At 51.2% G+C, this 17,625-nt stretch overlaps 1 protein-coding gene across 4 annotated transcripts in view; it reads right to left on the bottom strand.

Annotated features, from left to right (window-relative positions):
- Nucleotides 1-16,575, bottom strand: part of NFATC2 (nuclear factor of activated T cells 2) — a 157,963-nt gene extending 141,388 nt beyond the window's left edge. For 2 of the 4 annotated variants that reach the window (XM_036827095.1, XM_036827094.1), the window contains exon 1: nucleotides 978-1,315. In XM_036827095.1, the coding sequence (XP_036682990.1) occupies nucleotides 978-1,107 (130 nt within the window). In that variant the 5' untranslated portion in view covers nucleotides 1,108-1,315. Of the gene's footprint in view, nucleotides 1-977; nucleotides 1,316-16,176 lie in introns of those variants that run through there. The other 2 variants (XM_036827096.1, XM_036827097.1) reach the window with 2 other exon arrangements.
- Between the last annotated feature and the right edge of the window lie 1,050 nt (nucleotides 16,576-17,625).

Here is a 17,625-nt window from a genome sequence, read left to right as displayed (position 1 = left end):
CAGCCAAGCCCAAGTGCATCTGGAAGTTACCACCAGGCCTGCCCCAGAGGCTTCAATAAGCATTGGCTGGGCTAGGCTGTCAAAATCAGGAAGCCTGGTTGGGTTTTTTTTTTTTTTCCAAGCCAACCTGCTAACCAGAAAAATACAGTGAGGTTGGGTGTGCGACCTTCTCCTTCTGAGCAAGGCTCCTGTTAAACACGTGAAATGACGGCCCAGCCTGGGGAAATCCCCGGTCCCCAGCGCAGAGCGCACTTGAAGGCACCGACCGACAGGTCGCTGAGGCAGGAACAGCCTGCATCTTCCTGAATCCACAGGTCGGCTCCCCCCAACCGCCCACAGCCATGATGACCGCGGGGTGGGGGATCCCTTAATAAAGCTCACACTGAGCCATGCGGGGTGATGTGCAAACACAGCGGCAGACCCGAGGGAGGAAATAGGCCAGCCGCCTAAGATGAAGTCAAACCACCCTCCAGCATTAGATACAGACAACCTCTTCCTTAGTGTCAACACAAAGTCCCCAACGACGGGCTCGCACGCGCTGGTGCGCGGAGGTGGGAGGATCCGCTTCACCTGCCCTCTGTCTGCACCAGCCCCTTCCCACGAACTCCATGCTTTGGCTTCCTCATCTCCTCCCTCCAAAGGCAAACCCGTAGCTTCCGCTGCCCTCTGACGACCAGCAGCAGGCAAGAGGCCAGCTGCGACCCCTGCCACCTTTTGCTTTGCTATCAGTGACAATCAGGGAGAAGTAACTGGAAACCGACGCCCTACCCGGCAGTGAGCCTAGCGCCCCCTAAAGGCGGCTGCAGTCCCTGACGCCTCGCGCCCTCCCTCTCAGCCGGGGGGAGAGGCACCCCCCCCCCCGCTCCAGGCCCCCCAGTAAGTGTGACACGTGGGGCAAAAGGGGGCCCTGTGTCCACTGCCCAGGCCCAAGCCCCAGCCCGGGCTCGGAGGCCAGGCCGGGGCGAGCCTCCACCGACCTTCGATAGGATTCAAATAGTCATAATCGAAGAGGATGGAGAAGTCAAACTCGTCTTGGGGGCTGCCTCCAGGCTCGTGGCCCGGGGCGTCCCCGCCGTCGGGGTCGGGCTGCGGCTCCTGGGCGTCCATGGCGCGCAGAGCGGCGGGAGGGCGGCGGGCCGGGGGCGAGGGCAGGCTCGGCTGTCTCCTGGGCCCTCGTCGGGGGTGGCGAAGGAGGCAGGAAGCGGGGCGGAGAGGCGGGTGGAGCGGCGGGGTCACTGCCCTCGTGGGAACGCACGCCGGGCCCGGGGACGGCGCGCCTGGCACAGCGAGTCCTGGACGCTCCCGCGGGAGCTGAGCGGCGGCGGCGGCGGCGCGGGCTTCCTGCTCCGGGAGGCACCTGTTGCAGCCCGGGGAGGGGAGAGGGGAGGCGGGGACAGCGCGGCCGGGTCGGCGGGGGCGGGGCCGCCACCCAGGGACCCGGGGAGGGAGGGGGGAAGGGAGGGGAGGAGTGGCGGGCGGGCCCAGGAGGAAGGAGGCCGCCCCCTGGTCCTGGCCGCACTACCCGGGCACCGCGCGTAGCAACCCGCCGGGGCCACCGCCAGGCGCTCTGGTGCGGCCGCTGCTCCTACCCTCCCCGCGGTGAGCTCTGCGCCCCTGCCGGACCCAGGATCCGGATGAGAAAGCCTCTTGTCGTTTGCCCTCTAGGACCGGCTGATCCCAACCTTTTTCCTCTTTTCTAATCTAAGGGGGCGGGGGGGGGGGAGGATGGGGGGAGGGAGTGCACCCACGCCCTTCTCTTGCAGACTCGTGTCTCCAGGTGCCTCTCTGCCCACAGCTGTGGCATGATTTTCACCTACATCAGTCACCCGCGTGCCCCTGAACTCAATTCCCAGGACCTGGGAAAGAATCAGAGATACTCTCAGAGCGCAAGTCCCACCTTTACATCTATACCTCTTGGCCACCTGACATGGGCCAGGTGCCGGGGACCCAGCATGACCCAGACACTGCTGGGGCTCACTTTCTGGTGGGGGAAGAGTCATGAAGGAGATAAACAGGGGAGCAAAGATCATCCCCGTGGGGTGTCAGGAGAGAACTCACCAGAGATATAGGGTAAAGGCTGGGGGTTGAGGAGGCTTTGGTCACTTCAGTGGTCAGGTAGGGCCTCTCTGGGAAGGTAGCATTTGGTTGAACCAGACTGATGGGAAGATCTGGGGGAAGAGTGTTCCGGCGGTGGGAACCAAAAGAAAGTAAGAACCAGAAGGTGTTCTCGTGTGGGAGACCAGGAAGGAGGGCAGTGCAGGTGGAGAGGTTGGCAGGTGACAAGTATGCCTGGATGCTTGTAAAAAACACAGATTCCCAGGCCCCTCACTGGAGCTTCTGAAACCCTAAGTCTGGAGTAAAGGCTCAGGGTTGTGTATTTTAAAGCATGCACCCAAGGTGAATGTTATGAACAGGTACATTTGGGGAACAGTACATAAGAACCTACTACCACCCCCCATGAAACACTTCCATAAGAACCTACTACCACCCCCCATGAAACACTTCCAGGGGTCTCAGACCAAGTTAGCTAAAGTCAGAAAACAGACTCACGGAGGTAAAAACGGTGAGATGACAGCAGTGGCCTCAACCCTTATGGCACGTTAGCGGCACGTTAGCATCACCTGAGACACTTTAAAAAAAAAATGCCTGTTTCCACGTTTCAATCCAAACCCACTGAACTGGAACACCCAAAGCTGTTTGTTTTTTTTTTTTTTAAATGACCTCAGATGAATCTAAAGGGCAGCGAGTGTTGAGAATCGCTGGATCAGAAAAGTAGGTGGGAGAAGTTCAAGGAGTCCCTGAGAACCACAGCTTGATCTCAGATGGGGTCTGACTCTAAGCCTTCCCCACGTGGCAGAAGTATAGAGAAGATGCACTCTTCAGGGGGAGCCATCTCTGCTCCGTTAAGGGGTCTGTGTGAAGCTATCAATCATCATTCATTCCACAAATCTTTACTGGGCACCTGCTAGGTACCTGGCACCACTACAGATCTTGGGGATGCAGCCATTAGCAGGACGTGGTCTCTACCCTCATCATGTTTCTATCCTGTTAGCAAAGAGACACAGCAATGAATAGGGCTTTCCAAATTGCACTTAGACCACTGGCTCTTAACCCAAGCTACACATTAGACTCACCTGGAGAGCTGTTAAAACACTTCAGATGGCTGGGCCCCAGGAGGGGCCAGTTATAATCAGAATGTTTGAGGCCCAGGCATCAGTACTGTGTAAAAGCTCCCCAGATGCTTCCAATGTGTGGCCCGAGGTGAGAATCACTAGTTTAGACACAAACTCCATTCCAGGGTCCTGGGCCTGGCTCAAGATTTATGAACTTTCAGAGTCTTGGGAAGCACTTTCTGGTTGTCAGAGCATAAACAAATCCTCTTCTTTGTTTCCTAAGCATAAGCATACGTATACTGGGTGTATCCAACAAGCATCTTAGGGGTGGCTGATAAATTTAGGTCGAGGAGAGGAGGTGACCCAGGCTGCAACACTTATAGCCAAGTATCTAGAAGGAGAGGGATGCTCTTGGGTCCCTATGACAGGACTCAAAATCCAAACCCTGAAACTTGGTCAGGGATAAACAAAGGAACCAACCAGTCCTTGTGATATAGAAAAGGAGAAAGGCTGGTGTCATCCTCAAGTGTCCCTTTTCATCCCTCCATCCATGATGACTAAATGCCTCTAATCTAGTGGACATCTATTGATTTCGCTTCCCTGGCATCATTCCCCACTTCTTCTGATAACAACACCCCAGTGTGTTCCTTTGGGAAACTACTCTTGATACAATCTTGGTAAAATTATCAACCCAGCTGTCCCGTACTCCCCTGGCAAAGAAGTGAACAAATGATCCAGGCTTGGCCAATTGGAGAATTTTATCTCCACTAGCCTACGAGACCCATTAGGGCAGGGGTCATGAGTGGCTCATTCACAGCTTTATGTACAATGGATGTGTGGATATGCAGATGGATAAATGAATGGATAGATGAGTGGATGGATGGATGATGGATGGATAGATAAATGGATGAATGGATGGATGGATGGATGGATGGATGAATGGATGAATGGATGAATGGATGGATGAATGGATGAATGGATGGATGGATGGATGAATGGATGGATGGATAAGTGGATGGATGGATGGATAAAAGAGTTTGACTGTCCTTGTGTATATAAGATCCTTATATTTCTCTTTAAGGGCCCTCCTCCCTGAGGCTTCCTCTGGCCACCCAACTGTTTGGGCAAGAATCTAAATTCTTACCCCCAACTGATATCCTCTTGAGATACCCAATAATAGGATGAGATAATAAAGGTAAAAATCACTTTACAACTGATAAACTGCTACAAAAACTTCAGCCTTATGAGAATGGTTCAGGACATTCTAAATAATACTCTAATTGTCTAAGTTGTTCCTCTGAACAGTGGATATATTTTTAAAGTTTCTAGGATCTGCACCAAATCAGAGTTCTTTAAGAGAAGGGGTTCAAACTAGGCCCTGACCCATAACAAAGTTTCTGCTAGAGCAGTGGGAAGTGAGAGGGTTTTCTTCTCTAAAGGCCACTTTGAAGGGTGCGGCTTGGGTGTGGGGGAAGGCATATTTTCATTTCCAAAATAAATAATTTGTGCTGTTCGAAGCAAGGGCTAGGGGCAGAATACATGACCTTTATGCATTCAGAGGCCACAGCAGGAAGGTGGGGGGTGGGATGGAGGCCTTGACAGTGCAGCTCTGTCAACCTTCCCTCTGCCCTGCCACTGGCCTCCTCGCGGAGGCCCTAGCCTTTTAGTTTTTCTCTGGGTTCCCCAATAAAAGTGCAATGGGAAGCTCGTGAGGCCACTGAGAGTTTGAAACTCCTAGCACACGTCTGACCCTGGCCCAGGAATTCAGCTCCATTCAAAAGCATTTACTCTAGTGTACAATTACAAACTGAGGTAAGTGCCGTGAAAGGAAAGAAGAAGATGCCACAGAGCTTATATCAAGGAAACCTGATGTTGACAGGGAATTCAAGGAAGGCTTCCCTGGGGAGGTGATATTGAAGCTGAGAACAGAAGGTTGAGTAGAAGTTAGCCAGAGAATAGTGAGGGAAAGAACAGCCAGATGGGAAAGTATGTGCAAAGGCCCTGAGGCAGGAGGAAGTAGGACGTAGTGGAAGAACTGAAAAAAGACTGGAGTGACAGGTGCTCAGGAACGGACAAGAAGATGGTGTGAGGTAAGGCTGGGGGGTGAGTGGGGCCCGAGGGCCCGTGTGGAGAATTTTGGACCTCAGACCAACAAGGAATGACTCAAGTGTATTAGGCACATACATGACAAGATCATATTTGGGGTTTTAAGCGGTTGCTCTGGGTTCTGCATGGAGAAGAAACTGCAGGGGGCGAGTATTGAAGCAGGAAGACCAATTAGGAGGTTCTTACAGTCATCCAGGCAAGAGAAAATGGGGCGTGAACTATGGTGAGGGCAGTTGAGATAGAAAACAGTGGAAGCACATGAAAGATAGCATACTCTCATCCTTGAGTTATCTCTTTTCCTCTTCCAGGCTACCTCTTAGAAGGCAGCATAATCTGATTGCACGTGAATACAAATACCTGAGGTGTACCACCCTCTGGGGCCCTCCCACCCCACCCCAGGTGGCTCTGAGTCCTGAGGCCCCTTCAAGTTGGCCCTGGAAGGACCCTCCCCCCCCCAATGCAGAGCTCTGCCCTCCTTTCCCCCTTCTGGTATAAAGCTCATTTTTAGCCTCAGTCTGGACCCCTCCCCTGAAATCTGGGCTCACATATCCCACTGTCCACCCAGCATCTCCATCTGGGCATCCAACAGGCCCCTCAAAATACACGTGTCCAAACAAACCCTATTATCCTCTGAAACCGCTCCTCTCCCACTGTTCCCAGCTCAAATATCACCCTCCCATTCATCCCATTCCCCCACCGAAAACCAAGGAGTAAGTCCTTTATTCCTCGCGTTCTGCTCACACCCACGTGCAAACCCTCGGCAAATCAAAAACCCTCAAAACGTAACCCAAATCCCACGGTTTTTCACCGACTTCACTGTTCTTCCTCCCACCCCAGCAATCCTAGCCCCCCACCATCTCTCACCTGGACGAGTATGATAGCCTCCTCCCTGGTCTCCCTCCTCCCTCCTCCCTTCCACATTGGCCCTTACATGGAGCAGTGAGAGGGATCCTTTCAAAATATACATCCAATAAACCTCCCATGGCTTCCCATTAAGTTGAGAATTAAACACAAGCACCTTGGCCTACAAGGTCCTAGATAAACCACCCCTGCCCCAGCTCCCTTTAGGTATTATCTTCTGCCATTTTCCCTTTTCTGACTCCCTTCTGCCACCCTGATCGTCCTTGAAAATGCCAAGCACGACCCCACCCCAGGGCCTTTGCACCTACTATTCCCACTGATATTTGCCACTTCCTTGCTTTGTTCATTCCTCAGCCCAAATGTCAGCTTCCATGACCATCCCCATAAAAATAGCGTCCCCTGGCCTCCTCTGTCCCTTGATCCTGCTTTATGTTCCTCATAGCCCTTATCTCTGCAGCATGTTTTATTCACATGTTCATCTTTTACTCATTCCGAACCCCACATCCTGACAACCCCCATTGCAATAAAAGCCTGACTATAAGTAGGCACTGAAACGTGTTTAATCCGAAAAGTAGGAATTTTCTTTACCAGATTCCAAAACACGATCCCCCCTCAATTTAAGCACATCCTGGGATTACCACCCTAGTTGCTAATATTTTAATTTATAGATGGATGCATTTGACTCCACCAGGGCTGGAACCAGAGTGAGGCGAGTGAGGCAAAATTTAAGAGGGCACCAAAAACCTCAATAATTGAACATATTATGTTTTCATGAAATGTTTTTTAAAAATCAAAATTAAAGCAAAAAAAAATCCATGGTGAGCAAATCGTTACATTTCGAATAAAGACAGAATCAGTAATAGTGCTGTGCAGAGTCGTACTGGACCCTGAAGCAAAGAGAAGATGAGTAATACTGATCCCGTCTTTATTTAAAATTTTTATTTCTATTTTTGGTTCATCTTGGATGTTTTGCATCAATTTTGATTTCTAAAATATTACATGAAACTATTATTCATTTTGACCACTTGAGTTTTTCAGCGCCCCCTTCCACGTTGTCTCCCCACAAAGCCATTTTCCGGGAATGAGCTCCTTATGAATTGGGGGAACAACAAGACAGTTTCAAAGTTGACTTTCACTCCAGTCTATGATCGACATCATCTTTTAAAACCTGAACAGGACTTCTCTGCTGTGAGATAACTAATTTCCAGGAGGCAATTGTAGCTGAAGGCAGTTTGTTGAAATTGGCGGCCCCCCCGGGGCAGGTACTGAGGGTAAAAGCTCTAGGAAAGCAGGGATCTCCTAAAAGCCAGAACCCAAATCAAGGTGTGGACTGTAAAAAGATGCCACATCAGACAGCAGGGGTGGTCACAGGTCTGCAGTAGCTCGGCCAAACCCATCCTGCAGGCATAGTATGTTTGGCCTTGCCCGTAATTTTTTTTTTTTTTAATCTGAACTAACAGTTTTTTAATTGAGAGGTTTCATTTAAAAACCCAAGTGTCCAGTGTCTCCCCAAAGATGGGAAGATCAGGCCACAATACGCAGGGTCTGGATTCCCAGGTGGACCCGTCATCTGGGGCTGAGGAGAGGCTACCTCCTTCAGACAACCCTACGGCTCTCAGGTCACCACTGCCCCACCCAGCTGCCCCTGTCCGTCCCCGCGAGCATGTGAGCTCCAGACCTTGGTCTCCAGGCCCTTGACTCCTTCTCCCTCGGCCCTGCTCACCTACTTTGTCCTGGCTTTGTCCTCTTCATTCCTTGCCTCGTAGCACGTTCCCCTCTGCCTCATGGAACTGATATTTAACAGGAGAGCACGATCAGAACACTCACCTAGCCCTTAAACTACCGTCCTTGCCTTTTGTTAAACAGGAGGTGCCGCCATCCCTCTGCCGGGGGAGCTTCGTCTTCTACTGCATCAGAGCCTTAATGGCAGGCAGCAGAGGGTGGATTAGTTAGGGGATGGAGCATTGGTTAGTCTTTGCCCAGCCCCACAACTATTTCTCAACCATCCACCCTTTCCCTCTCTCCGCCATCACCCTTCTGTCACCCAGGCTGTCTTCCTAGATGACCGCACCCCCAGTATCATGACGCTCATCTCCATCCTCTCTCCTGCCCTGGTCTTGCAGACTCGAACATCTGTGTCGATTTCATAATCTTTGAAGTCAGGGAGTGGCGCAGACAAGCAAGCTGACTTCGGGGATCTCCAGGCCACCCTCCACCAGCCTCCCTCCAGCACAATCACGCCCCAGAGCATCTCCCACCCTCCCACGCCCCCCAGAAAGCACATGGCATCGGCTCTTGCCCTCTCTCTCTTAAATTCCTCTATCAGCACAGTCACTAGACTTCATGGAAACTTTTAGTTCCTTTGCATGTAAATGGCTTCACACACAATTGTCTCTTTATCCGACTTTGAAAAACAAAACATCTTTATCTGACTTTCAAATGCAAATGAGAGCTTCTTATATATCTTGGATATTCTCCACACCACCTAGCCAGTGTCTTGCAATAGCAGGTCCTCCACAAACCCCTCTGAACTCATTGGTTGAGTGATTGAACTAGGTCATCCAGAAAAGACCCCAAAGATTTGGTAGGAAATGGATTTATCCCAATCAGGAAGGACACTTGAAGGTTAGTAGGCTGAAGGAAAATAACAACTTGAATTTAAAACAATAAAATAATAGTGTAAATGGCAGCTAACAGGAACTGACCATTTTATATACACTGAGAGCATCACAGCCATGATCTCCAAACCTCGAAGCACCCGCCATGTGTAAAGACTACTATCACCCCCGCTGTTCAGTTAAAGAAACTAAGGCACGGAGTAGGTTGTGATGTTACTTTTGAAGTCACACATGCCACCACGGAAGTGGTTTTGTCCCACACCAGTCTGATACTCATTACTGAGTCACACTGTTTCTGGGTTATTAGCTAAGGGTGGATGCACTAAGGGACACTTTTGGACCAAGAGGAAACGCTGCGAAAAGTCTTATAACTCCCAGTGATAGCAGAGAGGGAAAGAGGAACTGACGTGGGGAATCCAGGCTGGGCCAAGAGGAAGACCCATTGGAAGCAGTTCATATCATTCACAAAATTAATAGCATCTACCCTCAGGTGCCAAAGACAGGGACCATCCCTGCAGAACCCCAGGGCTCAAGGGAACACAGTTTGAGAACCGAAAAGGAGAACGCTCTACAGACAGGGAAGTATCAACTCCTCCCCACTTCCTCCTCCCCACACTGGTCCCAGCCCCTGTCATCTCCTGCCCAGGCCACCATGATAGCCTCCCACCTGTATCCTAAGCATCCACTCTTACCTGGCTAAAGGACATTCTCCACGTAAAGGTCAGTATGATCCTATGAAAAGGTTAATGAGCTCACACCCTCTGCTGCTTCAAGTTTCCCCAAAGCCTCCCCATCCCCATTACCATGAGAATGAACTTCAAACAGCTCACAAGATCCTGCTGGGTCCTGCTCTGGCTTGCTTCCTTGATCTGTCTCCTATCACACTTCCCCTCTCCCCCTTTCTGTTCCTGCCACACCGGTCTTGCTGTTCATTGACTACCCCAAGCACATGTCTCTCCTCAAGGCCTCTGGACTCTCTGTTCCTTCTGCCTGGGATGCTTGTTTCCCAGATCCCGTACAGGCAGATCCCTCACCATTCAGAGGTCAATGAATAAGACATCTCTTTAGAGAGGAGGGGACCATCCAGTGTGAACTAGCAATCCCCACTATTGTGTGTTGAACGATTTCCCTCTCCCAAAATATGTTCAAGCCCTAACCTCAGGTACTTGTGACTGTGATCTTATTTGGCAAGAGGGTCTTTGCAGATATGATCAAGTTCAGATGAAGTCCTTAGGGCTAACGGCTCTAATCCAATGACTGTTGTCCTTACAAGAAGAGGACAGAACACACGTACACACAGGAAGAAGGCCATGTGAAGACAAAGGCGGAGAGTAGCGGGATGCAGCTACAAGCCAAGGAACGCCGAGGACCACCAAGGGCCACGAGGAGCTAAAAGAGACACAGAAGGATCCTGCCCTAGAGCCTTCAGAGAGAACATGGCCCGCTGACACCTTGATTTCACACGTTTTGTCTCTGAAACTATGCGAGAGTAGATCTCTGTTGTTTTAAGCCACCCAGCTTGTGGTAATTTGTGATGGCAGCCACAGGAAACTCATACACCCACGCACTACACACCCGTATATACTGAGTCATTCGCAGCCCTGTTCCCCTGTTTTGGTCTCTGGCACTTAACACCACTCCACACTATCTTGGATATTCCTGGTTTGTTCCCTTGATGTTTGCCTGGTGAGGGTAGACACCAGCAGTCTTGTTCACTTTATCCCCAGCATCTTGGAGGCTTAGTGGCGCATAGTAGATGCTCGAAACGATGAAAATGAATTAAATGGTCAAGGGGGCTTCTAAGAGGAGATGGGAATGAGGTGGGCCTTGAAGAAAGATGTGAGAAAAGGGAGCGGGGACCCCGGGTGGAAAGGCTGGCACGGCCGAGGCAGAGGGAAGAAGTGGACCATGCCAAGGAGTAAGCGGACTGGCGCAGACTGGCTCTGACAGCACCGGAAATGGGAGCGCTGGAGCGTCGGGCCAAAGAAGCACCCGGCGGGGCTTTGGCCACTGAGAGAGGCTTGAGGAAATGAGTCTCTGTTGGCAGGTCCCAACCGGAAAGGGAAGGGATGGGGGCCGCCAGGAGCTCCTGAGTGGCCCAGAAAGGCAAGGTGGAAGGCAGGAGGAACTCCCACTGCACACTCTGTGGAAGGCGGGCTCCTGGAGGGGCTGCAGCCCTTCTCTCCAGCTCACCGTCTGGCCGGGTGATCCTGCTGCAGGAAGCAGGAGAGATAGGCCCGTGCGGCCCTTAAATGCTGAGCTTTCGGCATCAGCTCTGTCCTCTAAATGCCTTGACCACACCCTGTCTTGGTCTCCTCCTCTTGAAATGGGAGGATCATATTCCGTACCAACCTCTCAGGTTATTTTGTGAGAATCCACTGAGATCATTTCTGTAAAGTGCTTGGCCCTACAGTATGTGTCTGGTAGGGAAAACAGACCCCCTTCTGGCTATGATTATTCAGCCTCACAGGGATCAACATGGTGCAGTGCGATTGGTTCCAAGCTTTGCAATTAGCGATGTGACCCTGGGGCCGTGGCTACCCATCCCTGTGCAAGATGGGGTGATCACTGGCTGCCTGAGAACCAATGAGGCAGCCCGTGGGAAGCTCTGGGGATGGGGCCTGGCACACAGGTGGCACTCAATAAGTGTTGGCTGCTGTTTTTGTTGTTCGGGGCTGACTCATTCCAGAGAACAACATGAGAGCGTGTGCCTGGTAGGTGACCCAGCACGAAGCCCGCCTAGGTCACCAGCCCTTGGTGGGAAAACATGGAAGTCAAAACCACTGTCATTGTCAAAAGGAGGCAGAAGCGAGTGAGCCAGAAAGATGGCACAGTGCTTTAGAGTTTGTCTTTTTTTTAATAATTTTTTTTCATGTGGACCATTTTTAAAGTCTATATTGAATTTGTTACAATATTGCTTCTGTTTTATGTTTTTTGGTTTTTTGGCACGTGGGATCTTAACTCCCCGACCAGGGATCGAACCCACAGCCCCTGCGTTGGAAGGCAAAGCCTTAACCACTGGACCGCCAGGGAAGTCCCCAGAGTTTAAGTCTTAATTCTGTGGCCTTAACAGGTCATATCACCCCTACTGTGCCTCATTCATTCATTCCTCCATCCATTGAACAAAAAAAGTACTGAGCACCTACTAGGTATCAGGCACTGTTCCAGGCACTGGGGCCACAAGGCTGAATAAGACAGTTGTGGTTTCTGGTTCCCAGAGTTCAAGTCTGGAGGAAGACAGAGACAGGGCATGAACAACGACCACCAGTGTGATGAGTACAGGGCGGGGCAGTGCCAGGGCGGAGGCCCGGGGAGCCCAGAGGAGGCCTCCTCTCTAGTCTGGGCAGTCGGAGTCTCAAATTCCTGTTCTAGCAAAGGAACAAAAATAGGAACCTGCCTGGCTTCTTCCAGGTTAAGAAGTGAAATAATCACTCATGGGTGTAGTAAGTGAGAGCCAGCCAATGAGAATACGTGTGGGGAGGCACTTGGTAATTGGTTTTTTTAGGTTGGATTTTTTTGTGTGTGTGGGGGGATAAATATTGAATTAATGAATCGTCCAGTAATAATAACAGCACTTAGTAATTAAGTGGGTACTTTGAGGTTCATATTGTTTACTAAAAGATTGAAACTCTCCATAGATTGGTAAATGATGGCTGTCATCCCCCCCCCTCAAGGGCGCCTGCTGCCTTGAGACCCTCTCTACAATTCAGCAAATAAAGGGTTAAAGCCTGGCCCAGCAGGGGAGTCTCTTGGGACCCTGCTCCTGCTGTGCTGATTGGTTGATACTCAGTTGTTCAACATATTAACCAATATTCCAGACAATATTACTATCACTTTTTTATATGTGGGGAAACTGAGGCACAGGAGAGTGAAGTTACTTGCACGAGGTCATGCAGCCAGCAAGTGGCAGAGCCAAGATTTGAACCTCTCACTCAGATCTCAAGCTGTTGACGTCTTGGGTGTAGAAACATTACCTGGGATCCACTGGAGATTCACAGAAACAGGAGACCTGGCCCTGTCCTCAGGAAGCTTACAATCCAGTTACGGAAAGTCTTAATAAAGGCAGTCGGAGGAGCATCTGGGAAAGTAAGTGATTCTCCCTGAAGTTCTGGGAAGGGAAGGAGAGACCCGGAAGGCCTTGCTGGTGGAGGGGCCATCTGGGTAGCCAGGGAGGGGCTCAGCCAGGAGGAGGGGCCCTTGGACGGGGTCTCAGTTCTGTGTGGACAGAAAGTAGAGCTGGCTTTACAGCCTCCTGGCCATACGGGGACTTTTCTTCCTCTAGTGGAAATGGAAACACTGTGCTTTCATTTCCCTGAGGCAAGGCAAGGAGCTCTCCCTGACTCACCCTCTGCTTGGGACAAATCAGTGGCTGCCTCAGTTTCCCCGTCTCTAAATGATGCTCATACCCTCCACATCCTCCCACACTTCCTTCTCTCCCAGGATATGTCAAGGAACAACACGGTGTTGGCAAAAAAGCCCAGGACAAGGCTCTGGTCTGCCTCAGTTTCCTCATCTGTCAAATGATGTGATAAAAAATTATGATAACATTAGTAAGTTCCAGAGACAGCAGAGCATGTGGCCAAGGGCCTGGGTTCGAATTACAGTCTCCACCACTTCCCTGCTAGGTAGCACTCAGCCAGTTACTGCCCCTCTCTGTGCCTCACTCCACTCCTCTGCGAACGAGACACTGATCACAGCACTTGTGGTGTACGGTGGCCCTGACAATTAAAAGACTTGATACTTGCAAAACACTTTGCCCTGCCGCTTCCAGTCAATACTCATAACATGGCTGCTCTCACCCCTGTGGAAGGCAATAGAGCCCTTACCGTGTGCCAGGCATTGTGCTACGAACTTACTGTGTGACCATGGGCGACGCTGGCTCTCATTGTCCTCAACTGTCAGAAAATAATAACATCCAGTGTGTATTAACTGCACGTTAAGCCCAGAGGTAAGTGTTTTATATGCATGATTTCATACGATGCTCATGACACCCCTGTGAGGTCATCACTATTCCCTTTTGCAGGTGAGGAAATGGAGGCTTCGCAAGCCATAATCTTAGCCCAATCTGTGTCACTGTGAAGCTCCAATAAGTTATAAAGTCCCTTGATGAGAGGTTTAAAGTACTGCATCTCTTCAAAGAATTCTCGCCGTGAAATCCAGTTTCTACATCAATACAAGTTACTGTTTTGCATTTTCAGCAGGAATTGCAGCTAATGTTTATCCAGCCTTGACTATAAGCACGGCAGCATTTTAGATGCTTTACGTGCGCTACCTCACTGACTCTCACAATCTCTGTTAAGGGAGACATTATTATTGGTTCCATTTTACAGATGTGGAAACTGAGGCCCAGAGAGGTTAAGTCACTCACCTAAGATCACACAGCTGCAATGTAGCTAAGCAAAAATTCTAACCCAGGCAGAAGGCAGGGAGTTCGGGTCTGGGAGTGAGCAGAGCTCACCCTGGGTTTGTTTATTCCTGAAATATTTTCCATCATCCCACTTCAGATGAAACTGAACACACCTCTTTCAGATCTTCAGTTTTTCCCAGGGCCTTGACCCAAAACTGCACAGCAAGGTCAGTATTTTCTTACCATGCAAATATTTCTATTTGCTATTTAATGACCCCACCCAACTGCATGCACCCTCAGATCTGCCCCTACGCTTGTGGTGGTGTTTGAGTTTGAAGGGCCATTTGGGTTTCCCTCAGGAGGCCCCAATGCAGGGCACGGTCGAAGTGCCTCTCACTCCAGCTGCCTTTGATGCCTGGAGTTGCATTCTGTGTGCCCAGTTGCTCTGGCATGCCAAGCGTCGTTTGCCGGGAACAATGCGGTGCCCTGTCTCCCACATGTGGACACACAAACTGGCACGCACGTTCTCACAATCCCTCCACACATGAGCGTGGGCTGGGGAGGTTAGGCGATGCACATGCACACACAGAATACGCACACTTCACCTTGAGAGAGGACCAAGTTCACAAACCTGGAGCAGAGGTGTAGCAGCGTCAACAAAATGTGAAGCTTGTGTGAGATCACACAGTAAAACAGACGTCCAATTCCTCTTCCCGGCTCTCGCTCTCTCCTTCCGAATTGACCTAAATTTGGCGTTAGTCTGTCCTCCCACCCCCACCATCATAACATCAAATACTGTGTTTCAGTATATACGGCAATAAAAACCAATTCGCGTCCTTAATATGTCTGTCGCCTGTCTCAGAGCATCCCTTTTACAGGTGATGCAATATTAGTAACATTTTTTGGCCATTATGTCATAGGCTTAACCACTAGCAGAGAACAGGATAAACTGGTACCAGTTAAAACGTTCAAAGCGCTGGCAGGGTCTTGCTTTCAAAAGTGCAACTCAACTAAAAATATATGTCACTGAGGTCCGCTGTGGCAAAGCGCACCATCTACCTAACCCGAGGCATTTGGTCCCACTCCAGTTTTCAAAAAAAGCCCCTTAGGTTTATTTACTGAAATTGTCATTTCTCCCCCCCACCCCAGAACTTTAATCAGCCACGCAGAGCACAAAACCTACATTCAACTCTGATTTTATGACACGAAGCTAACTCCTCCTACGCATATTTATTTCATTTAACTCTTGCAGCCCTGCCCTCCGGGCAGTGCCCCCCACTATTTGCAGGGCTGGCCTCTGAAAAACACATCACATCGCCTGGTTTCCACTTTTAAAGTCAGATTCATTAGTGTACAGCCTAAACCCCTCCACAATCCCAGCCAGATGGGATATTTTCATATCATATTTGTATACGTTAAGCCCCTCCCGTAATATCCAAGTAGTATGATTCCAGGACGAACTCCAGGAGGAGGGAAAAAGAGACAGAAACACGGAAAATAGAGTGTAATCGGATCGCAAAACAAACTGATGGTACATTGCACTTTAAAGGGGGAGCTGGAGGACTGTATCCATGAGACACATCAAAAAACGGGAAAGAAAATTGTTTAAATGTCCCAGAGCATCTGCTGCTCTGTTAAAAAGCAAAGTCTTCATTACTAGATTTACGAAATAGTAAAATGCCAAGCCTGTTCTCCTAAAAGAAAAAGAAAGCTAAATAATGATGATGATAAAATGATGGTGATAATAATAACACAGCTGAACGGCATCCGCTGTCAAAAGCCCAGCGCGGAAATAGTTAAGCAGCCCGCGGTTAGGAGCGAGAATCCCTCCCGGTGTCCCATGGAGGGGACAATCCTTTTGACAGACTGGCCTGGGGAATCCCGCCTTGGGACACTTCGCTGCCCCCGCGGGAAGTGGTCTGAAGTCGGCTGCCCGGTCTCCCCTCCTTGGCCAGGGAGAGGGCGCCTCTCCTCCCGGCCACGCTACCTGTGCGCCCTGGGAAACCGGAGTCCCCGGGCCTCCCCGCGACCTCAGCCAGGAGCTGAAAGCGCTGCCCGGGGAAGAGAGCAGAAGGGAAAGGGCTGAGAGGTGGGAGGAGGAAGCGTCCGGAATAGAGGGGGAGTCAGTTACCTTGGTCCACAGACCCCATGATGCGGAGGGGATGGCAGTGCCCCAGTCTGAACGCAGCCTCTCTCTGCATCTGGAGGGGATGGGGTTTCGGCGCGCGGGGTGAGAGGGGTCTGTTTGGGTAGACCAGGAGCCAAGGGGGCGCCGTCCTCTCTAAAGCATGCTCGCGGGGCTGCCCTGGCCGAGGAGCCTGCGAGCGGCCCGGGAGCTGCGCGCCTCCCGCCTCCAGGCTCCCGGCTCCCGGCGCGGCGGAGTCGGCGCGGCTCGGCGCTCCGGCTTACTCGAGAGGGAACGCGACTTCCTTCCCCGCGCTCCGTGTTTATAGGCTTTCAATGCAGTAAAATAACGGGATTCCCTCACTGTTTCCTCCTGTTTATCCAGCGCCATGGAAACCACTGGATCCCGTCCATCTCCAAAACTAAGGGCTTTCCTGCAAACTTCACACTCAGGAATCCATGACGTCGCCTCCTCCGCGGCCAGCCAGCTCCGTGGCTCCCTCGGCCGCCAGCACAAGTCCCTGATTGTTTGGGAGAAAAGTCAGGGAGAGGGAGCGATGCGGGCGACGGCGAGGAGAAGGGGGTGGGGGCGTGGGAGTGTCCAAGTCGGCCTTGCAGGAGCTCCAGGAGGCTGTTTGCAAGGATTGCTCCAGCCGCCGCCTCCCTAGCACGCTGCAGCTTCGCATAAATCATGCCCAAGACTCCCAAGCCCCCCCCGCCCCCCCCCCCGCCCACCTCCCGTTTTCCAAGCGGGCATCTCTCCGAGAAAGCCGCCCAGGGCTCAAATCAACACCCCAGGTGGTCGAGACCCCCTGACACTGACCCAGGGGCCCTTCCCAGTCCCTCGGGGCCTCTGGCTGCCCAGATTTTTTGTGCTCAGGGCTGATGGGGAGGAGGAGGGACGGGGGAGAAGGCGGGGGGAGGGGGAGGAGGGAAAAGAAATAAATAACGGTGCCTTATGTCAACTCTCCAAGATTTTTTTTTTCAAAGAGGTCTATTTTTAGATTCATTTAGAAAACCCAAGGTTTCCAGTGATGCTCAGAGGCTCCAGCAATAATGAAATGGCCACAGAGACGCGGAAACCAGGCAACCCATGTGTTTACTCATGCTCTGAATAAACAGGAAAATAAAGGGAAGGGATGTCATGAACTTTGCACAGCCTCCAGAAGAAGGTCCAGGGGATGCCACGCGTGTCTCCCGTCAACAGGCCACAGACCCCGGAAGGTCGGTGGGGAGGTCCTGCTGTCAAAACGCTTTTTCTGAACGTAGCCTGGATTTGCCTCTTCACCCCCGTGCAGGGTGGGGAATCGGGGGCCCCCAGATAAAGCCAGCTTTGAAAATGGCCCTTTCAGATGCTGTTGTGGGCTCTGATAAAACTGTGGGTCGCACCAAGGCTGGTGACTCATCAGCCCCTCCCCACTTTCTCACAGACAGACTTGAACTTGAAGAAGCATTG

This window comes from Balaenoptera musculus, chromosome 15, assembly GCF_009873245.2.
Source record: "Balaenoptera musculus isolate JJ_BM4_2016_0621 chromosome 15, mBalMus1.pri.v3, whole genome shotgun sequence".
Taxonomy (NCBI): Eukaryota; Metazoa; Chordata; class Mammalia; order Artiodactyla; family Balaenopteridae; genus Balaenoptera; species Balaenoptera musculus.
This window is presented reverse-complemented; position numbering and strand designations above follow the sequence as displayed.